This window comes from Indicator indicator, chromosome 7 (genome assembly GCF_027791375.1).
Source record: "Indicator indicator isolate 239-I01 chromosome 7, UM_Iind_1.1, whole genome shotgun sequence".
Lineage (NCBI taxonomy): Eukaryota > Metazoa > Chordata > Aves > Piciformes > Indicatoridae > Indicator > Indicator indicator.
In genome coordinates this window covers 10,420,995-10,445,265 of record NC_072016.1, presented here as the reverse complement: position 1 = coordinate 10,445,265, position 24,271 = coordinate 10,420,995, and the positions used below count along the sequence as shown (strand labels likewise).

The 24,271-nt window shown below is 44.9% G+C and overlaps 1 protein-coding gene across 1 annotated transcript in view; it reads right to left on the bottom strand.

Moving 5' to 3' along the window:
* The window catches only part of SH3PXD2A (SH3 and PX domains 2A), a 252,459-nt gene that overhangs the window by 155,402 nt on the left and 72,786 nt on the right, over positions 1-24,271 (bottom strand). Inside the window, exon 3 of the mRNA XM_054382243.1 lies at positions 23,251-23,326. Coding sequence (XP_054238218.1) covers positions 23,251-23,326 — 76 coding nt within the window. The remainder of the gene's footprint in view (positions 1-23,250; positions 23,327-24,271) is intronic.

Sequence of the window (24,271 nt, the reverse complement as noted above, 5' to 3'; positions counted from 1 at the left end):
TTTCCAGTCTGTGAGTGGTTGTGGAATGTTGGGTTAATTCAGTGAGTAAAGTCTTCAACTCCTGCAGTGAAATTGATGCCTCTTTGAATTAGACAGCTCAGTACCCCTGTGACAGAATGTGAACTCATTTGTAATACTGGTTGCAAGTGCTACGTTACCCTGCAAACAGCCAACAGCTTTTAATTGCAGAAAGCAGTCAGTCTGTCTGAGAGTAGAGGGAGAATGGTATTTATACCTGCAAGCCAGCAACACAGGCAGCTGGCACACCCTCACCTGGAGGAAGTGATCTGATGATAATCCTGAGCCCCACAGAGACAAGGAGCCAAAAGAGGGTCATGCTTTCAAAACATTCAAGAAACACTGCCTTAGGAAACAGCCCAGCTTCCTCACCCAGAGGATGCAGGACTGGCCCCCTCTTTGCATACAGTCATTGCTATGCTGGGAGCAAGAGGCACAGAAAAACTGGAAATGCCATGCAGATCCAAAGCATCACCCTTGCAAAGACATACTTCTCCCCTAAGGTAAGAATCTGTGCACTACACATCCATTGCACCCTGCATTTGCTAAACATCCTCCAAAAACATCCATTTCCAAATTTCCAGGACAAAGCCATCTACCATGTGGAAACATCAGGGCTTAAATAATGATCAAACTATCCAGTCTGTATACCAAACTGATCACTGAAATGTCAGCTGCTATGTCTCATTGCTGAAAGACCTGGTTTTCTTCTTGTACCAGCTGACACCAAGTGTCCTGCCCACGGATAGTCTGCAAAGCTATGTTCAAGAGTAACTTTCACTCCCTGGCCAGTGTGGGAACGATGAGGACCATTATACATTGGTCCAACAAGTTTGGGAACCAGGAACCCCTGTTTGTACCATGTATTTGCTGGTGAACACACTTGCATTATCCGAGCTACTCCAGCTTCTGACCCCAGAGAAGAGAAAGGCAAGAGCCTCTCAAATACCTTTGTGCCACCTTAACCATAAAAAATGCTCTTACTGAAGAGCAAGGCCATGTCCCTGTAGCTATACAAACTATAGTCTTCCTCTGCTCTTTCCTAAAGCACACCAAGTACCACCTGGCACACTGGTGTCTGTTGAAATCAGCAGGAGTCTTTCTATTGACACTTGGTGGTATATGGACCCTCAGGGAAGTGCCATATGGTCCCACTGTAATCTTTTAACGGAGGAGCCTTAATGAATCGACCCTCTTAAAACATTTGCACTGTCTTATCAGCTCTTACTTGTCATTAATGCATGCACTGGTGTGACACTAAGCCTCACAGACACTGAGCCAACACCAGGCTCACCGACAGGGAGCCTTTGAACTCCATTCACTGGGGTCAAAGACCTTTCAGCAAGATTACTGGAGGGAGATGGATTTGCACCACACCCTTGCACACTGGAAAAGCACAGTAAGGTCCTAGCCACATCCTTTGGCGTGACTGGCAATAACACTGCTTAGGAGACTCCACCCTTGAGTTGGTTGAGAACTGCAGCTACGAATAAAATAACATTTGCACTCACACCACCATAGATCAAAGTTATTATTACTAGGAGGTAGGTCATGCAATAACCTGGTGCTATGGCATGTACTCTTACAGGAACATTGCAGGTAGCAATTAAGGGTTAGGGATGCAAAAGTGGCTTCACAAGGTCACAAAAGGAGCCCACTAATGACAGCAATAAAGCCAGTTCCTAGATGCTCCTGCAGACCATATGTAGAGTGAAAATACATCTGTCATGGCATCTGGGGCCAGAAAATCTTTCTCTTCAAACACTTATTCTAATAAAACACAAATCCTCGATTTCTGACACAAATGAGGCAAAACTCTCTCCTGTGGAAGACTTGATTAAGTCAGCTGCCAGGTACACATGTCCCACAGGAAGTGAAATGCAGCAGGGGGATCGGCAGGGACAGGGCTCCTCACAGTAGTTGTGGTATTTGGAAGGCACCAATTAACACCAAAATTAAACAAACAAACAACGTGGTGGCAAACATAACTAGGTGTCTGTGCTTGTCAGAGGCTGGAACTTGCCAGCTAGGCTTTCAGAGAGCAGTATTCAGAAACAAAATCCCCTGTGCTTTGCAATACAGAGCACTGTTCTCTTTTTCCAAATGGAAGTGCTCTCCTGGAGTTCTCCAGGTGAAACCTCTGGCTAGTTTTAAGCTGAATTTTCAGTAGACAACAAAAGGCAGAGAAGCAAGCTCTTAAACAACATCCAGACCAAAGGTGGCTGGCCTCTGAGTCAGGAAGCTTATTTGCAGACCAGGACACCATCTCAGGATGGTTGTCAAAGATTGGAATGGCCTGCCCAGGGCAATGGTGGAGTCACCATCCCTGTGGCAGCCTGTGGACCTGGTGCTTAGTGACATGGTTTTGTGTTGACCCTTCAGTGATAGGTCATCAAGTGTTGGACCAGATGATCTTTCAGGTCTCTTCCAACCAGATATATTCTATGATTTCTCTGTGTTACAGGAGAAGAGACGGGCAATTTTATTTCCAGCACACGCTGGGAGTCTGACTGGTGCAGTCATGTTTACACCTCCCTGTGCCGACTCTGAAGCCAGACCTGCACCCCTTGCCCTGCCTCCTGTAAGCCTGCAGTGCAGTAACCCAGCTAGGACGTACGATACAGCCACACTGCCTGACAAAACAGCCTTAGGATCAGGTTTGTGGCCAGGCCACCCAGTAGCACATCCTCTTCAACTCTTGACCATGAAGCCACCCCTGCTGCCCCTTGCTAACTGATGGATGGACAGCTAACCCATTCCTTTGGTGGACAGTGGATGCTGAGATCCACATGGGTACATGTAGCCTGCACCAGTGCAAGCCAGCCTCCCAAGGACAGCAAAGCTCACTCAGATTGCTCCACCTCAACTGCACAACTAAGAGCACCCACATCAGTGGTTACCACAGCTCAACTGATGCACAGGAACAGGGAAATGATTTTATAGTTACTCATCAGACAACCAGCCTCCTACCCTACCTGGCTCCTCCATGTGTGAGCACTTCAGCCATTTCCAGCTCAGGCCACTTAATCCAAACTATGAGCACATGTGGCTTGGCGCCAGCAGTGCCTGCTGATGCCAGAAGATAGCTGAGGACGATCTCCCTGAAAAATTCCTCTCAGATTCTTCACATGCAAGTAAGCACAACAGTAAGGGTGAGAGCACGCCAGAGGACAGAGCTGCTGCACTGGAGGGTGCTAGGCGTACCCAGCTCTCCAAGGCCACCTTCTCCTAGGTTCACCAAGGTCTGATCAAAGGAGGAAATAGCACTGTCAGATGTCAACAGCTTTGCCCACTGCAGAATAAAAAGCCTCTTTCAGGGATTACTGCTCTAAGCAATTACTCGCCCCATGAAAGGAAAAGTTCCTTCAGCCAAGGTGACAGCAGGACTCTAGGACTACGCACACTTTCGTTTCCCTTTCACAGTTAATTTGGCCTTTTCATTTCCCAGGGAGAAGGAAAAAAGGTGGACTGGAAACCAGTGTTTTGTTATTTTACCTTTTAAAAAAAAAATTAATAAGGATTGCTGGGGCAGCATCATAAAAACATGAAAATTGCTTCAACTTTATTGCTAAATTAAAGAAAAAACTGTACCATGAATAGGTGCAGAAATCTGAATTAGGAATGTGAGCTGATAATTACCCTTTTGGGCCCTGATTAATTGCATCTGAAGCCACGGAGACACTGAGCAGCCAAAGGGGACTGACAGCCAACAAAATCCACACCACCAAACAAACTGGTCTTTCTCCAGTCGTGCCACCACACAGGAATGGCAGCTCCCCAAACGCTGCTTGCTGTTGTGTCCTGGTGTGCGTGCAATGCAAAGCTGGCCAGAGGTACAAAGTCTTACTCTTGGGTACCTCAGATAACCCTTCTGAGGTGGTCCAGCCTGCAGACTTGTGGTCTCCAAATGGAGGGCCAAGAATAGAGACATGCTATCTCCTTCACTTCTAGAGGCAGGATCACCATCTCTGCTACAGCTCAAGCACACAGCTTCACTGGTTGTTACAATACAATAAAAAGCAGGCAAAAGGCAAAAGAGTTAGTCTGCATTGTTGCAGCAATGTAGGAGCATTTCACTTGGTTGGGTCAAAGGTCTCTGTAGTCTAGCTCCTGGTCTACAACAGTGAAACATAGAAAAGATAGGTAAGAAATTCAAGAACAGGATATGTGTAACAGGATCCATCTCCTCCCACACACTCCTCATTCCTGCACATTTTTTAGAATTAGAAAAAGAATTTTTAGCAATCATTGTTGGCTCCATCCTACAGAAACTGCTCTAGCACATTTTTGAACCCACAGATATTGTGGTCTCCAGAGAGTCCCTCTAGAAATTAACTTCATAAATTAATCACATTCCTCTTTTTGTTCACTATAAGCTTGCTTTCCACATTTCACAGGCTACACCTCCTGTTTTTTCATTATGAGAAATTAAAATAATCCTGTTCTCCTCACTCTTGAAATTTCTTCATGAGTTCACCAACTTCTACTGTCCCAACCATCACCTTTGTTCCAGACTGAAGTCTATTTATTCCCTTCACATAGAAGCCAATTCACCTCTGTAATCACCTCTGTCATTCGTCTCAGCACCTTATTTTGTATACACCCTTTCTGAGAGGCAACTACCAGACCTCCACACAGTATTCACAACATTTGCAGCTGAAGCTCTGGGGGTTGTTGCCCTTTCTTCACCTGATTCTTCCTAATACCACCTTTGGCTTTCTGACTGCTGCTGACTACTGAGCTACAGTTTTCAAGGAAACATCCTACGAACTACTGAAGTCTCATTCCTAGATAGCAATAGTCCTACTGCCAAAGCACTACTTTATGATTAGCACTGATGAGCTGCCTTTTTATCACCAACATTATGAGATCCTCCTCCAACATTTTGCAGTCAGTTCCCAATTTGAGCATCTTAAGTAGATTTCATGACCGGCGGAGTTAGTTATATCACTACCACCCTCTTTTGCAGGTCCTAGGTTGAACAGCACAGATTCTAGAAGAGACCCTTCAAGAATTCTTCCTAGTAAAACCATGTTTCTTTTTGAATAGGAAGGTTTTAAGTCATCATTCCTAGAGCATGCATTGTTTTAAATTGTGGGCTCATTTGCACCTACTTTCTTCAATTACCTAAGTTAAAAAACTTTCCTCTAATATTTTTAGTTTCAAATGCCAAAACCCAAGGATTACTATTAATGTCCACAAATGCCAAAGCATCCAGCCTTAAATGAAGGCCCCAATCTGGCAGAAAATAAGCTTACAGCCTATGTCAGTTATACATCAAATAACAAGAAAAGCTGCTAATATAATTATCTTCTTATTGCTATTTTGGGCAGCACAGTAGGTTATGATGGAGCTTGTAGTAATAGGATCCCCTATGCCATAATTTATAAGCATGACTGTCTTGAACAATTTTCCACATGGGAAATTAATCACATTCTGACTAATGGGAGGAAAAATATCCCTTTGCAGTTTGAATTGGATTTGCCATGGTCAATTGGACATGGAATTCTTCTTTATCCCTATTCATAATCTGAGGTGCAGTGTTGCCATCCAAAATTCACTGTGATAGACTCCATAGATAGAGATATTTCACTGATTGGTGACACTTCTGTGCAGTGCCCACAATGAAATAAGTCAAATATACCAGCATGGCACAGCCACAGAACAAAACTGAGGCATATGTCAGGTATTGTTAGTCTCTGGGCAACCTGATCTGGTTGAGGATGCCCCTGTTTACTGCAGAGGGAGTTAGACTAGAGATGACCTTTCAAGGTCCCTTCCAACCCAGACCTTTCTATGATTCTATGACTGTAGATAATTATTGCAGAAAATAGCTGCCAGTAAATTTTAACTGCCTCTTCTATACAGTCCAAGCATGCTCTGGGGTTACTTCTGTAAAAAAGAAACACACAGGCCAGATTCATGAAGCAGACAACAAATCTCTCCAAACCAATGGACCTAAACAAATCACCCAGAGCCAGGCCAGGATGAAATAGCTGATCGGGGTTTGCTCAGGACCACAGTCAGTGACACAGATCAAGCCACAGACCTCTGTTCTGATTTGAAGGTGTGAAACAAGTTCCTGTGTTGCACAGCTACCTAAAGCATTCACAGTCCAGATTTCAGTTTAGGTTCAGATTTTAAGCCCTTCCCTTTCCCTCATGACATATCCACTATGCACAACAAATGTCCTGGTGCCGATTCATCTCCACTGCATATCTAAGAGACACTTCTCTTTGGAAAATCCCAAATTTGTTTTCAGTTCCAGTGGAAAAGGGGCAAGAAAGAGAGACTCAGAAAGGGTAAGGGTAAATATAAACCAAAGAATTAACACTTTGGCTGACACCAGAGATAAAGAAGAGGAAAGGAAGCAAAAAAGATCCACATCCCTGGGATCCTTTGACTTTGCTATTAAGAAGCAGAACACAAAGTTACCCAATGTTTCTTTAAGACTGAAAGACTAAAGGGAAACAGGATGGCTTAAAGTAAAAAGGAGTAATCGTATGACTGGAAACTATGAGTGCCCCTAGCCAAGCACCCAAAGGAACTGAGTAATGTCCATTAATCAGTGACTTTATTGGTACTTGGGACTTTCAACTGCTGAGCAAGATTTAGGCCAAAAAGATATTCTGAGGCATGCCACTCTATTTATGTTTGGACGGAATTCAGCCTCACCTCGCATAATATTTTTCCATGCTGATTTGAGCAGAAGGAGCTCTCACTTTTTCCCTGAGCAGGGTAAGAGTGGGTCCCTTCTAGGGATCAGCACAGCGAAAATGTCACTTCCCAGCCAGCAGTATGAGGGCAGAAACCCACCCACCCCAGACACTGTACAAACACAAGACAGTTCCCAAGATTAATTAGTTCACCATCAAAACGCACAGCTCCACTGTGGCTTCTGAGCAAGTTAATACAGAGCAGAGCGGTGCCAAGCACCTGAATTAACACTGGGCATCTGTGCAAAACAAAACCCAAGTCACACCTCAAGACTACTCAACTGCAAGAAATACACAGCATTAAAGGCCACCTGTTCAGCAATTGGTGATGATGCACTTGCACAGCAATGTTGGGTAAGAGTCAGCCACTAGTAAGGTCCTGCATAAGAAGGGATGGGAATGGGGACAGAAATGGGGATGGGGATGGGGATGGGGATGGGATGGGATGGGATGGGATGGGATGGGATGGGATGGGATGGGATGGGATGGGATGGGAAGAGAAGGGAAGCAGGACCAACTAGTAGAGGCCAGCAGAGAAATTCCTTAGGTGCCCAACTGCCCACACCATGCAGCAGATTCTTCTGCTGTGCTCATCTGCAAGATGGCCAGGAGAGTATTACCTGCTGTGTTACACAAAACTATGTTGTTGAAAATGGATTTGAAAGATGGGGCTTTTTGTTTACAGACAGAGAGGAAGGAGGAAATAAAAAGTATTTATTTCAACTGCTACAATGACTGCTTTATGACACAAGAGCTTCTGAATGCAATATTCATACATGTACACTTCAAAGAGCACATTCAAATGAGGGGCTGGTGTTGTGGTGACAAGAACTATTCTGGTGCCACTTACAAATCAGAGAGGTGTTGTCCAGAAATCACAGGGACTGGATTAAAAACCTGGAGTAGTTTAGGAAAACATCAGATCTTGAGAGGTTTTCTTCTGCTGAGTAGACCAATTTTTTTTTTTTTTTTTTTTTTTGAGGCTGACCCTTCGTGTCCAGTTGCAACACACTCTGAATTAAATCTTCATCACAATGTTTTCACAGTATGGCTCTGAATAACCAAATCATAGAAATGCAGCACTGGACGGGAGCTCAGATCATCAAATTAATTACCCTCATTCAGGGCACAACTCTAACTCCACCTATGGCACTACTGTGGAAGTATATTTAACCTGTACTTACAGACCTTTGAAGATGGAGACTCCTCACCTCCTCAGAAAGTTCAAATCCAAAATCATCTCTCCAATGCACTACAGCAAGTAAGGAGGATGAACATTCAGTATATTTAGGAAGTGAAGAAAAGTTTATGTCTGAACCCACCACTCTGCTCTCCCCTTTCATCAGGTCTAAGGCCACGGTGTCAGTAAATCTACCTTAGCAGGCACACAAGTAATGGCAGTTCCAGTAAGTTTGTTCTCCAAGATGAAGCTGACTTGATGAGGAAGGGACACAATGAGAAGCCGAGGAAGGGACACAATGAGAAGCCCAGCAGGGGGGAATGAACTATGTGTACTGAGCCTGATCACTGGTTAAAGACCTTATCCAGAGTGCAGGGGAATTTAAAGGGCCTTTTTTTTCATTCATTCACCAGTGCTGTGTTTAGCCTTAGCTTACACAGACATCTTGAGCATACCAGATTTATGCACAATCTGGTCTTTTTAGTTTCCCTTCCTAAAAGGAGAGCTGTCTGAATCCCAAGCAGACCCTTAAATCAGTATATTAATCTTGTTTCAGGTACTCTCTTTTTCAGAAAAGGTACCAGATGAGTCTTCTTCACAGGAATGTCTTTTGTAGTTCATCAGATGAGGGTTTTATATATTCTTCTTCCTTTGGATAACTCTGCTTTCCACATTGTTTATTTTAACTCATGTTCTATTAATGTTCGTTGGTGTGAGGGTAAGACAGGTGCATTTCAGATACTGCATTGGAATTTAATTAAATAACTATTAGTTAAAAAAGAGGGCACTGAAATACCTTTTGAAAACAATCACAAAACAAAGAATCTAACTTAATATTGATATTTTTGAAGGCATAGGGAAGACTTTGGTTTTAATGACAAGCAGATTAATCCTCTGCAGTCAACTCTTCAGACAGCTCAGCTGCCTGGGAATGATTCAAGAGGGTCAGTTCTGAGTCAGCTCAACAAGTCAGGGTGAACTTTGTAAAGCTGGATCAATGGTTGGACTTGATGATACCAGGGGTCTTTTCCAACCTGAATGATTTTACGATTCTATGCTTTAGATAGTTTTACAACTCCCAGGAAACCTGCACTAGTAACAAACCACAGAAACAGCCCCCAAGGAGCCCCAGGCATTGCAAATGGTGGGAAAAAAAATTCTTGGCCTTGTACTGCAATAGGAAACTGCACATTTCTGAATTAAAAAGCCATTAATGACAGCAGAGTCTGGCCCTGGGACTAGCATGGATCAGAACCAAACTGAGTGATGTCAGAGCCAACATATCAACCCAGCCCACAGGATTAGAAACATCCCACATCAGTCAGCCTCTGAGGGCCAGTAAAACATTTCAGGCTAGATGAGAGAAGAAAAGAGAGGAGTATGGCAGAGGATAGTCCCTTCATCATGTGCTGGCATTGAGATTGACCAAAGGGCTTCAGAAAGGGACACAAACACCCATGCTGGCTACTCCATAGCACCACGAAGACCTGTGTGGGGTCAAGGAAGCCAAGAGAAGCTGCATCTTGGTGCTGGAAAGAAAACAATGTGCATGAAAGACAGAAGCAAGAGACAGCAGCTAATGAAATTGAGAAGGATTATCTATTCTCCCCAAAGACCCACAAGTAAATGCAGGTTTTCCTGCAAGCATACTGGTGCTGTTGACGCTCAGGGTAATTAGCTTTCCTTCCATTGTATTAAAATAGCTAAGCAATCTGAAACAGAAGTCAAATTTCCAAACACAGACACACACCAGGAACACAAAGGACATTTTAGAAAACAGGAGCTGGGGTCAGATGACACTTAGGCTCTTCTGAAAATTTCCTGCCAGAGTCTTTCATGCTGTAAAACTATCCTGAAATAATTCAAACACTCTGGGCGGAAAAGCCAGCTGCTTCCCTAAGCCAGCCTGAGACCTGCTCTTCAGATCCTTCACTTGCTCACCCCAAATCATTCTTGGGAAGAAGGATTTTGCTGCCTTCCCAGAAAAAGCCCAGTTTATGATCCCCATATGCCAATGGGAGGAAGTTCTTACACCCTGTCTAAATCAGCCTCTGATAATGAGCCCAAGAACACTACTTGAAAGGGGACAAAATGGGAGTGAAAGACTCTTAATTGCCTGGGAAGAGCAGAACTTAGCTCTCTGATACTCTTAGCCATGCTCTTTCAGTGTGGTACCAACATAAGAGAAACTGTGCTTTGGGCAGCCTAATGTAAACCAAACTCTTGTGGGAGACAGTTGAGCAGTGCCAGGAACAGGGACCAGGCTCCCACCACCTTCCCTCCTTCATGCCGCACTGCAAAAGCCACAGATCATCCTTCCCTTTGATGCCCAAATTCATATTCCCTCCTTGCACCTGCCACCTTCCTGTCCTCTGAGGATGTAGGGGTGATCAAATCATCCTCTCTTAGTGACACTATTGCACATAGCAGCAGCCAAGAAACAGTTTTTCCTTTGCAAAGAAACCACTTCACTGCAATGTAGCAATTTGACTCCCTTATCATAAAAAACAAAGAAAAGCTCCAATTCACACTTTCAAGCATTTGCTCAGAATGGAGAAAAAAAAAAACAAAAACATTCACAGCCATCACCAGAACCACCCCTGTGAAAAGCTAATTCCCTTATATTGCTTTAATTAAAAGTGGATGAATAGTGGTGTCCCAGCCTAGAAATCGTGCAGAGAAATAAAGTCAATGTATAGGCTTACAAAAGTAAAACAGGAGGAGAGAAACAAACACAAAAACCCTGCCACTTCTAGGGTTTAACAGAGGATTACAACATCTGGACTCTCTTTTCAAGGGAAGGTGATGTTATTCAAGAATATTCAAGGTGATGATATTCAAGGATGTTATTCGAGGAGAGGACACAAGCACCTCTTGGAGTGAGCATTGCACACAAGGAACTGGCAATGAAAGAAGCAGAAAGCTGCAGAGAGAGGCAGCACCCACGCCTGCACATTTTTGGCTTCGTAGCTTCACTCCTATGTGCTGACATTGCAGAAGAAAGGATCTGGTTTAATTGCAAAAAAAAAAAAGGGCCTGGGGCAGAAAATTCTAACACATGATGATGAGTACAGCTGACCTTCAGTGAAACAGAGAACGACTTGCTGAGGATAATCGAATCCATAAGAGCAAAGTATTTATCATCACTGTTACATCAAGAGACCACCCTGCTCCAGAGGACATCTGCAAACACATGCTGGAGACTCTAAGCCCAGCAATAAAGGCATTAGTTGGGCATAGGTAATTACAGAAGGATTCTAGTGCTGCAGAATTTGAGTGCTACACAGTGTTTTGAAGATTTATACTTTTAACACGGTGGGGAGATATGGCAATTTTAGTTTGTTTCTCTCTTCCCCAATAAAAGAGGTGCAGAGTCTGGGGGTTGATTTGGACACTCTCTGTCCTACCTGAGTCCCCAGTTCTTCTGGGGACTTCTTTCTTATTTGTAAAGCATGTCTGGCAGCGGGGAAAACCAGGGATGAGTTTTGAGCAGAAATAATGACAATGCATGGGCTTAACTGATGATTCCCAAGGTCACCTTCTGTGGCTGGGAGAGAGAGAGAAACTGAAATTGAGTGCACCAAGTGGAATCCAGCTGCCTCACCTGCTCACATGTGCCCAAGATAAGCCCATACATGGTGGTGAGTGCAGGATGTCATCTCCATGTCTTCACAGGAACAGTATTGACACATGCCCAGCATACACACATAGAACAAATCAATCCTGATTGTTTTTCCACTTGGGCCAGAGAAAGTTAAAGCCTTGTGTGAGTCACTTTGTCTTAAAAAGAAAGCAAATCTACTTTGCTTAGCTTTATTACACCTTAGCCTTCTTATCAGTTTGATTTAATTCTGGAGTCATTATAAACCCTAGCATTGTATAACCTGGCAGCTACAGTGATGGGCTTTATACAGAGAAACACAGGAAAAGGCTTTTCAAAAGCACTTGGACTCACAGTAACTGCTCCTGCTGAAGTCAACAGTAAATCCAATGATACCACTGGAAGCAGGGGTCAAGGCTGAGTAGGCTTGACATTTCAGAAACTTCTGGGTGGGATTTTCAATCTTTATAAAAATTATCATTAATAACAAAGCATATCAAAAATAAAGAGCTATGCTGTGACTCTGAATATATTTACATATGTGCCTAGCTCACAGCTTGTACGTAATTATGAGGGACCTGATTTCTCTCACTTACTCTAATATAAGGCAGAAGTTAAGGGTCCAGAGGCATGTAGAAAACTTTGGCTGACAGAGAGGGTCAGCTACAGCAATTTTGGTAAAACTACCTATACTCTGTAGCACCTTCAAGCATAGACATGCACACAGTAAACACAGCAAACATGAGACAAGGCTTTTCCAGCTGTGGTGATGCTGGATATCTGTAGAAAGAGCATAAAATCCACTAATTTCTAATCAACCATAGTGAAACTTGAATCAGAAAATGCAGGGCAGTTTAAAAACAAACAAACAAACAAAAAACCCAACCAAACAAAAAATCACAAACAAGCAAGTTTTATTATTTGTGTGGATCTGACACTGTGACATGAATTAACCTAACTTCAAAGGATGAAACATCATCATTACAAAGCATTGCATTGACTACAGCCATTACCAAGCTATTATGCAAACCCAACCGAAGCAATATTATGAGTGCAGGATTATTTTAGCTGCCTATTAATCCCAAGAGGAAGAGAGACGTGATTTATTTTCTCAACCTGACAAATCATCTCAAGACGCTGCTGAATCAGACGTGCTTGCAGCTTAAGAGGAAATAAGTAAAACTGTTTAGCTTTTATTACTAAGTCTGAGGATTCATTTACAAGAATGTAAAACTAAACCTCATTAAATCTCCTTATTGTTCATGATATAAATCCTTAGATTGTGTAGTTACTCTGGAATGGAGAAAGAAAAGAGCTAGAGAAGGTCACCTCCCTGGCTATTCATTTCCAGGCAGTTTCACTCCTAGGTTCCTGCACAATACAGCAGTCTTCACTGCAAATGTTTCAGGGGAAATGCTTTACTTGCATAAAGGCTACAACTGTTCCCACTGCACTGAAGCCATAAAACTATCGCAACTGAACCAAAACTTGATAACAGCTTAATGGCATAAAGCAATATTTGGACTAAATTGAACCTGATCATATCACTCTAAACTTCTCTTCCAAGTTAAAAGCTTTTTATTTATAGTTTCTCCTTAAACCCAAGAGACTGACATATTTTTACTAACCTGCCTTCCTTGTCTTCTTAACCTTGGCTCCTTGCCAAGAAAAAAGATGTCATCTGACCACATATGGGATTTGATTTCCAGCAGCAGAATTAACCCACAACACAAATACCTTGTGTTTATTCACTGAGTGATGGTGCATGTCCTGGGGAGTGAGCTTAGCCAATATTTCCTTGATGAAAGGGGTGGAGGTGAACAGGTTGGAGGTACCTCTGTTACCACCTCAACCACTTGCATGAAATATATCTCTGAATTCCACCTATTCCAGCTCCTCTGGTTTCACAGACACCATTGAGAGAGCAGAATGTGCCAAGACCCATCAGTGGATCAATGTCACCATTACTGGGACTCACTGAATTTCCTTACAAGCAGGTCACCACCTTGTGCTGACCCATCACAGACTGCCATACTACAGAAACATGACACAGAGAGTGTATTCTTGGCTACAAACACAGACTAATTAGACTCAGGCAAAGCACACCACAGTCTTCTCTCCACCCGCTGAGTACACACAGGAGGGACCTCGCAGCTGCCCCAGCAGTCAGATGCTGTGTCAAATATACACAGCATCTGCACGGCACTGCACCAGCCACCCTGGCCAAGGAGGGCTAATGAAAGGACAGCTGAGCAGCATTTACAGAATCATAGAATTATTGAGGCTGGAAAAGACCTCTGAGATCATCAAGTCCAGCCTATGATGTAACACCATAGACCAGAGAGCATCAACTTGCTCTCCCTTTGACAAGGATGGAAAAAATATTTTTTGTCTAGGGTCAGGAAAAGGAATTGAAAACCAGGTTTGCATCATATTGAACAATGCTGTAACCTAAAGAAAATATCTTCCCCATCTCTGAGGGTCTTTTCCAATCAGGTCTAGCAAGTGCTTCCTCTGCACACAACATGGCTCACATCTGCTCCAGGCCTGGCCCATGGTGGGCATGTGACATGGTGGTGGCATCATACAAGATGGTACAGTCCCCAGATCCTGGATACCTCATCTGCTTGCAGCAGAACTACCTTGAAAGCTTTGTGCCTTCATTTCCCCAACCCTCTTCCCAAGGATCCTCTTTGGGAAGTATGCCTCACTATCAGGGGTACCTCAGTAGCTTGACTTTGTTAGAGCAAAACAAAGGATGGGGAAAAGTGGCCTAGGCAGGTGAGTCAAGCAAGCTCTTGGTGATCCAGCAGCACAGCCCTGAATGTGGGATGTTGCAGAGAATGGAGTGGGGGTCAAGCAGGGCAGTTTCACACTCCAGCAGAGCAGCTTCTGCTTGGCAGTGTGCTCCTTCCAGCTGCAGGCAGCCCACTGGTAGCTCTCCCATCTCCTGTCACCACGTACCAGAGCCAGCAGCAAGCAAACCTTTCTTCTCCCAGTGCTTGGGAGAAGGGGGATGGCTAAGACATTGTGCAAAAGTAAATATTTACATAGCCAGGGCCTTCCTTCCCCTACCCTGTATTTTCTCCCCCTTCTTAAAATGTCACAGATCAGCTGTTTTCATAATTGTGCAGGAAATGAGTTCCCTGCTGGCTGGCAGCTTAACACCCACGTGTGCTGGGTGTACTGCAGCTGCACCGCTCATCTCTGCTGCCAGCTTCTGCGTCCACCCAGGATTTCCAGAGGGTGGATTTGGCCGGAGGGGAGATGGGACATTAAGGAACACAGACACAGAGCTGCATGACTACGGTAGCCCTTCTTGTAGCTACAGCTTAGAGGAACCCCCGTGTCCCAGTTCACAGGTCAGACCAGGATCCCGGGAGACCTGACACTCTGTTTATGCCGCTTCAGAGCAAACATCCAAAGCAGACTAACACAGCTTCCTGCCTGCACACAGCAGCGAGCACACTCAGGAAATTCAGGCGTATTTCAAGCCGGCAACTTTGGCTTTGTTCTTTGGACAAAGCCTCGTTCACTGGAGATGTTGCTAAAAGGATTATTATCTATAGGAGATTTCTTTTCCCAAGAGGAAATTTGGTAAACACATGATTCTGCATTTGCTTTGTTTTGCAGGAGCCAGGATTAAGATGGGAATATTTTTCCTTCTGCTCTCCGCATCTAATGATTTAAATAGACCAGCAGTGACAACACTGCCTACTGGGAACAGGCACAAATGCCTTTACCCTGTCCTCTGGTATGATGATTTTATGGCTGACTGAGAGGGTATCAAGCTATCCTGTGTTTGGTAGGAAGAGTTGGGAAAAAAAGCTGGAAGAATTTTACAAGAATTACATCTAACAGTGTGCTCAGTGAAAAAGTGAAGTCTGCCCACCAGCCTGAACACCTCCCATAAAACCCCATCAAGGGCTGAATTAGGCTGCAAATATTTTGCCTATTCCAGGGCAGCCCTGTGCTGTTCAGAGTCCTGAATGTGAGAAGGAACTTGCAAGTCTGAACTTGCCAGTGCTTAGGATGTGAAAGAAGGAATGTAATTTTCTGCTCTTTATTCAGAGGTGGCAAAACCCTGATACAAAATGACATGGTGAAAGTGCTTAACTTCAGACCCAAAGAAATTTGAGAGCAAACATTAATTACCTTCATCCTGAGTACAAGCCTGGGGCCTGTATTAGCACCTCTCTGAATGGGAGAAGCTCAAGAGGATTGAATTTCCCACTTCTAGGATTTACTTACTTTTCCTCATCTACGACCCTTGTTTTCCTCTTTCCAATTCCCACATTATTTCCCTCTCTCCACCTCAGCCTTCCCATTAAACAGGACTACAACTCTTAAAAAAAAAAAATATATAACAGGGGGTTGGATACTGCCAGGGGTTATTTCATTATAGTAGAAATAGATTCACTTTGACAAATCCCTGCCCACAGTATCCCCTCACTCTGCTCCTAAGTATAAAGATCCCCTTATGTGTAAGGCCAAACATGTTCACAAGAGCCTGAAAATAGCTGCATTGTGGAGCAGAGAGGTCTGCAAATATACCACACTTATGAACATCAGCACCCAAAAATCTTAACAGAGAAAATAACGTAGGAGAAATCACTTGACATCAAGCAGCAAATTCCCAGGTTCATTGTTTCCAATCCACAGGAAAAAATAATCACAACCTATTTTAAGCATGTGAGTATATGAATAAATCATTTGGCTCTGCCAAAAGGCAAAGTGGGCTGAAAACAGATTCAAACAGAGGTGTAGACTATTATTAGTTGTGAATCTCAGCTGGGCTCTGCTCTCCTCTATTGCCAGGCACTTTAAATCTGAATACCATAGAGACAAGATTAGGTAGAGAAGTAACATAAAGAGGGAATACCTAGAGCCTGTGGTGCTCCAAAGACATCTGAGTCCCTGGCAAGCCTGATTCCTGTGTTAAAAAGCACTTTCATTATATGTGCCATCTGTTGATGGATTGTGGGAAAAAGTCAGATTTCAACTCAGAGATGAAGACAAGCAAACCCTTATATGAAGTCACCCTCTCCCCAGCCTGTGGGTTGAATGCAGCATGCTCTCAGACTTGCTACATACCACCCACTTTAGATTACAGACTTGCAGAGTTATTTTTAAAAAGTAATTATAGTAGTAGAGGGCACACTCATCTGGAATGGCTGCCTGAGGAAACGACAAGCCCAGTGCAGCTCAAACTGCTTTTCAAGTCTATAAATGTGTTTGTTTATTGCCTTTAAAAACAAGAATCGAGATCGAACTAATTTCTGAGTAAAAATATATTTGTGTATTTCCCCAAGGAATCCAAGCTGCTATATCACACTGAAAACCTTCCCTGGCCTTTTCAGTCTAGCATCCAGTGTTGAAAAAAACCCAACAGAATAATTCTCATTAGCTCTGGCTTCAAGCAAACTCAAACCAAAACCGCCTTTCCATTCTTTGTTTTCCCTTGATACTGTGGCTTGATCACTACAAAACTCCCATCAAGAGACTCAAATGGTCTAATGAAAGGCACACCATGTTCTGCATATGCTGATTTCTGCCCAGAGGTGGTTTCTGGTTCAGCAAAATACCAGCTCTGTATCTGTCTGACAGGAGAAAGTACAAGCCCCAGAAAAATATTCTGTAGGTTTTTCCTATTCCAGCCACTCGTTCCAGCTGCCAGCCATGGGATTTTGGATCTATACACTGAGACTGGACTCAAAAGAGACTGAAAGCAAGGGAGGAAGTCCAGGTACTTGGGCAGATGCCAGCATCAGTAGGTTTTTTTCCCTTTTTTGTCCTTATATAATGAAATCAGGCTTCTGGCTCATACCCTACTAAGGCTCAAAGACCTCTAGAAGCCTGACAACACCTATGAAACAGGCTCAGCGTGCAAAACCAAAAGCCCCCCTGCACTCCATTATGTGGTGCTCATTACAGCCCCTTCCTCAGCAAGCAGCTCTGAAAGCTGGCAGTCACGGGTGGCTGCCTTTTCCGTAGCTTCTTCAATAGGAAGCAGCCTCAGGGTATCCTATGATCTCACACTTGACCACTTCGTCTTTCAAACAGAAAAGACTTGAACTCTAAAAATGCCTCCCTGGAGCCCGAAGTAAATAATAAGCCTTTCTGGCCCCCTTGAAATCATCAATCCTCCCGCTGCCCGTCGGACCCAACAGTCGCTTCCTCCCGGCAGCCCCTGCTTTCCCTTCAAGCCCGGAGCCGACAGGAAATCCATTCTCCTCTTGTGAGAGACAGGAGATGAATTTTCCGCAATAGCCCTCCTAGCAAGGCAGAAAATAGAAAGAAACAATAGAAACCACTTTCTCAAACAATAGCAGCTGCTAAAGAGCAGCTCACCAGAAGCTCAGCATCACCCAAGTCCTAAACAAGCTGAAGCGGAAACAAGCCAGGGACCTGTTAGCCATCTTGCTAACACACTACCCTCTCCCCTTTCAAAGAACAGGCAAGAAAATTGAAAAGATGGATATTAAAAAAGAGATTATCTTGCATTATGGAATGAGCTGCCCAAGCTCTCCATAGCTGTTCAAGCCCCCAGCACCCCATGCCACAGTGCCACGGGTCACCTCCCCACTCCCTGGCAGCTCCTCTGAGGTGGAGACAGGAGATTGTGACGCTGATTTTCTGCACGTGGGTAAAAGGAGATGCAGGGCAGAGCCCCTCTTTCTCTGTCTGAGAAAGTCTGCTGCCTCATACTCTGTGTGTCTATCCCCACACATTACAGGAACACCATTTAGGGTAATTTAATGCATATTTTAATCTAGAAAGTAAGATATGACTGGATCTAAGATTAAAAGAATTTTCATCTGATTCCTTTTTTTATGCCTTTTTTTTTTTTTTAATCTTCAAACTACTTTTTGACTGGCTCTGAACTGCTTCAACACTGTTCATTTCCATTTAGGTCAGGAATACAAAATGACTCTAAAGAGAAGTTAAAATCACTTACTAGCACTTTGTTGCCCAGGCTCAGAGCACTACAGGAAAGAATAATCAAAAAATGAAAAACAAGTCTGAAATGAAATATACTTTTGCACATAAAATCCACCAAATAATTAGGACAGGAAACGCATTTCCTTTTAAGTGCCCAGCTAGCAATCACCTCTCCAAAAGGAGAAAACAGCCTACAATCAAAGTATCTCTGAGATTTCTATGGGTCCTCCTTGGCCAGTATGTGCCCTGCAGTTATGCCACTGCCTCCCAAGATGGGCAGAATAAATTCTGAAAACACCTCACATGCAGTGACCACTGCTGAAACATAGCATGTTCAACAACATTACACACAGCCACATCCTCATTTTGCTGATCTTGGTGTCAACTTATGGGAATATGAAATGCTGGATCTGAAGATCACTGCAGTGCTGGTAGTTTAGGATGAGCCCATCATCTCTGCTTCAGTGTAAGAATAATCATTCAAGATCTCTTAACAAAATGCTGTTTCTCTTCCAGGCCAGGGAAAAACAAAAAGAGCAAAGCTGGAGCATACATAAACAAGTGGAAAAAAGGCTGCTCTCATCACCACGGATAAAATCCTGCTGTTGCAAACCTGCTTGAGCCTTTCTCCTCAGCTTCCTTTTCCCCAAAGACAACATTGGAAAGGGGAGGGGGGTGGGAGGAAAACCCAGCACACCAAACCAAACCCAAAAAATAGACATATCCACCTGGGATGCAGTTCATGAGCAGATCTCCTTCCCCACTGCAGCCTGCGAGCAGCAGAAACCAAGGCGAGGAAGGTCCCAGCTGATTTTGGTGAGTGGTTATTCCCCATCCTCCTGCATTGTGCAAAACGGGGAGGCTCCCTGCTGCCGCCAGCACTCCCCGCCTGCCGGCACCCTTCACCAGCCCCAGGTATCTGGGCGGTGCTGGGATGGCCTCCTGCGCCCTCTGCAACCGCACCTCTCCCTTCCCTCCTGACTCACACATGGGACTAGGCTTGGCTAGGGCTTGCACCCCCAGCTCCCACTTCACTGGGGAAACAGCCCTCAGCAAACCTCAGGCTGGGGGATGAGGAGAGGCTGGAACTTCCCTGAGGAACCAGAAGCCTTGCCCAGAGATTAATAGGACAGGTGAAACCCTCTCAGCTAACCCTACTCCACACTCACCCTCACTCACTGCTCTGCATTGCAGCTCTGAAGCAAACAACGGGGTCAGACCTGCACTACCTATTGGGGACAGTCCCACTCCCCTGTATTTATTGTCCCTGAAATATCTCAGCCGGCATTCCACACACTGCCTTGGGCCCAAGGAAAGAGAAAGCCCCAGAGACCTCTTTGAGATGGTGTAGGGGTATTTCTTTTCTTGGGGCAGGGGGTAAAGCAGGTCATTGGGACACACTGTGGCCAGACAACATCTGGTGACATCTCATCCACCACACTGGCATGCCTTCATGTGCTTTGGAACACTACCATGTGCTTCAAAAAGGACAGTTTCCTTGTCCCTCTCCCTAAACAAGGGAGGAGGCAAATCCACAGGGAAAAGAAAGGAAGAGAGAAAGTGCCTCCCTGGCTGAGGCTCCAAAGTGCTGGAGGCAGGGACTGGAGTCAGACTGGACACTGTTTCTGCAGCTGCCTGCACCAAACTCTCCTGCTCCCCCAGGATATGACTCAGCTCCCCAAGGGTAAGGAAATCAGACAGATAGAGCAGTCTCCTGGAGCAGGATGTCTCCCTCTCCAGGCAGCATGGAAGCTGCAGAGCAGGCACCCTGAGAGAATTTCCCTTCCAGCACAGCCTATGCAAAATCCTCCTGGTTTTTGTTTTGTTTCTTTCTTTGCCTGTTTTGGTTTGGTTTGGGGTTTGTTTGTTTGTTTGTTTTCAGCAGGGCTCAAAACTGGTTTTAAGTCCATGCAGGGACCAAGCTGGAATTTAAGTAGATGGAGGTACCATCACCAGTACCCAGACTTTTGTATCATGGAAAGCCCAAGCTTCTCTTCACTGCAGGGATCCGCAGCCCAGCAGCCAGCGTGACAGGATGATTTCATGTTCTGCAGTGTTTTCCCCAAGGCTGTACTTTGCAAGACACAGTGAAGCAAGAAGAGTTTGCATCCCTTCAGCTTTGTCTCCAGATGGCTCTTCCATTTAGTTCCAAGAGAAACAAAGAACAATGCAAGCCTTGAAGTCTTCAGTCAACCCCTGTAGAAATTGTCAATCTCAGTGACAGGTGTCAATCCAGATGATCACAAACAGACCAAGAGGGTGTCCCAGAGACCATTCACCTCTTTGTTTAGAGAGGTCTCCTCCAGCATCCTGGATCCCCCAACCCCTGCTGCAACTTCTAAACAGTCAGGGTGCAGAAAGGGAGAGATCGTACTCCTCCTCTGGGACCCAAAACAGGTCACCACTAGGACTGGGAGACCCTGTCATGGCCATCCCTCATTTCTTCCTTCCCAGCCTTTTTCTGCAGCAGCAGATTTGGGAACCACCACCACTCACTCCTTGCCTGTGGAGCAATGGCACATCACCTACACCACTGGCACTACCACATCACTGGTGACCTGCCAGCCAGTACTGTACACATCCTGTGCCATGGCAAAATGAGCTGCAAAGGTGTCTCTTCAACTCCCAGGTTCAGATCATTCTCTTATCCCAGGACAGCACCATAGCTTTGCTGACAGGTGGGAGTCCTGGGCTGGCTTACGTTGGCTTCCTAAGCCAGACCCGATGGTGGGAAGTCACCCAAGCCTGCTAACAGCACAGGCAAACTCTGGGCACGCAGAATCCCGTACACAAAAGTCACTCCCTCTCAGCTGCATCAGGCCCATAATAAGCAAGCAAGAACATAACATCTTCATTGAAGTAGGATTTAAACACAAACATCTGCCCTGCTGTTTTTTAATTAAGACAGTTTACAGCTAGGTATTTGTTTCAGTAAGGCACGTCTCTGGCTGCAGAAATGCCATGTGTATTCTAATTACAGCAGCTAGTTTATTTAACAGAGTTTGACAGTGTTTGACATTTAGCTGAGTCACCTTGTTCTCGGGTAAAGCAACAAGGTCTTTTCAGCAGTTCAACAAGAAAGAGGCAGAGATTTGATATCAAAAGTAGAAGGTGTATCACAGAATTTTTAAATTCAAGACAGCTGAGATCGACTCTGTTCTGGCAGCTTCTCTCCTTGGGACACTTAAGTCAACTCAAATGTTTTCCAGATATCAATCTTCTCCTCAAGGACATGTGGCAGTACCATCTCCCTCATGTTCTTGGAAGGTAGGAAGTGTTGTAATTGGCATATGGGATGTATCTCATCCTTTACAAATATCACCCACCCATGCATCAGGACATCTGTCACTAAGAACTGTACACAGGCTGAGCATCAGTCACCTGCATTCAGCCAGCATTTTTCTAGGACAAAGTAAAAGAAATGGGCCACTGGCAGTAAATACAGAAGGAGAAACTGTTCCTGCAGATAGAGATTTTCCTACAGCACCTCACTTAAAGCCACATGCACTCCTCTGCAGTGCTTTCCAAGGATCTCAAAGTGCTTTCCAGCAAGAAAGGCAGGCTAGTAGTAGTATCCATCCTCATTGTACAAAGGTTTCACAAATGACTTGTCTATGAGCCTAGTTGGAAAGAGAGCTCATACTTGGACTCCTCTCCTCGTATCAGATTGGAAACAGAGGGCAACACCATCTCCTTCTGGCTGCTGAAGGTGTGGATGTAGCACACAGCACTGTAGAGAGTAAACCCCAATCCTAGGGGTGCCTTCCAGAAGGTCCACAGAGGCTGCCAGGCTGCTGTGCTGCTCTACTGCAGCTCCAATACTCATGTCATGTATTTGTACTGCTGGCTTCCAAGACTCTGCTTCCCCACTAGCCCTGAAGCTGTGCTCACCACACATTTGGAGCAGCTGCTCTGCCTGCAGTGTCAGAGACTGCATCACGCTCCTGGAGAGCACTACATTCTCCCATCTCTGTTTCTTTTTACAGACCTTTGGGAAAGAACTGGGATCTCTTTTTTAGAGTTGAAGACAGAATGGACCTCTTAACAGGCTGAAAATACTCCATTTATTTTGGCAGGCAGTGCAGTGAGCCAAACCTTAAACCAACAGCCAGAACTGAGCAGACAATAGAAAGCTGTCCCAAGCGTGCATTTCCAAGAGCACTCCGTGGTGTGGCTCACCTCCCCCCTGCCATCCCTGCAGCTGCTGCTGGAAGAAGCTGTGTGGAAGTGTGTGCCATTATCCTCAGGAGAAGATACCTGTCGTGTCCAGGCCCTCACTGAAGACTGTCAGAGGGACAGTGGCTTGGGCCAAAGAGCTATTTATTTTTCAGCCAGCATTGCAGAAATTTCTGTTTGCATTCAACCTTTTTCCAGTTGCTTTTATATCCCAGTGGCAACTCTAATTATTAATTTCTTACTGTACAGTAACAATGCCTGCAGAGCCACAATATCCAGAAACAGTGACAATGGTGTCCCTGGTTTCCTGTAGCCTCCCAAGTGGTGGCCCAAGCTCAGACTGTCTGGTTGCACCCCACAGGGCACAGCTCCCCAGAAGTCATTGAATCCCTTTGTGTGGCAGGGCACAAGCCAATCTGAACCTAAACAGTTGGTGCAAGATCCCCCAGGAGTCCTAAGGACCTTGCCAGTTATTTTAGAAGGAGGTACAGGTCTGATATCCCAAGAAAAAGGTGTTGGTAAGAATGGTCACAAAAAATACTAGAGACAGTAGCTGAGGAACTGCAGTCCCCAGTTGTTTTCACTCATCTTGTTTAAGGCTTTCCCCACAGCATTACCTGGTAGAAAAGGGATGATTCTTTGCTTGGGGTCTTTCTGACCTCCTTCAATAGGGAACTTGTCCAGAAGCTGCATCTGCAAAGGAAACAGAACAAATGTTTTAGAGGAAAAACATGGACTGGCTGTCTAGGGACCAGGTGATTTCTTGGTCTGTGTGTGGTTTAAATGAGGATTAGCGAAGCAAAGTAACTGCAGGAATTCCTCTGCCTCATTGCAAGGGAGTCTATATATAAAAAGGTACAACGCAGTTCTCTCCAAGAAAGGCAGGGCAAGTTTCTGGCAGCACACAGGAGCTGGGACAGGACCCAGGCAGACGTCTGAGCCTGGCCTTGCTGCTGCTCTAAAATTAGGCTTTCAGACTTTGTTACAAAACACACTCCTTGTCTCTAATCCACAGCCTGCCCAACGTGGTGGTGACAGTTTTTACCTGTGTGACAGACCACCCCCCTAGCTAAAAATGCTGTTCAAGCACCTAGATTCAAACATATTTAACAAGACACCCATTCTGCCTTCTTGCTGGCAAGGCACTGCTTTGGTTGAGTACGAGCACTCATGGTTTACCAGGAAGATGGGTTTTGGGGACAATATCCTGTACTGTATTCCCTAGATGGAGGACAGTAGCAGAGAAAGGGCAGCAGGGAGAGAGGCCTCAGAGCAGATCATCCCAGTGAACACCACCACAACAAATGGCCAGAAGGCACAACTTAAGATGGGTATACTCTCAGCTCATGACAAGCATCCTTTAGCACATGGTTATGGACCATCTGAGCTGGAGTTTCAGCCATATCAATGAACATCTTGCCCCACCAGTTCCTAAATTGTGCCCATCACAACTACCTGTTTCTAACACAACCCCAAAGGCCAACCAGGCTCAGAATCCTGCTGCACTGCTGAGCTGCAACCTGCCTTCAACCTGAGGAGCTCAAGTGGATATTGATAGCTATGGCCATCTTGTACAGTGGAGCAGACTGCTGACCACCAGTGATTTTCTGTGGAAGTAAGCCTTGGAAAGCCCTGATG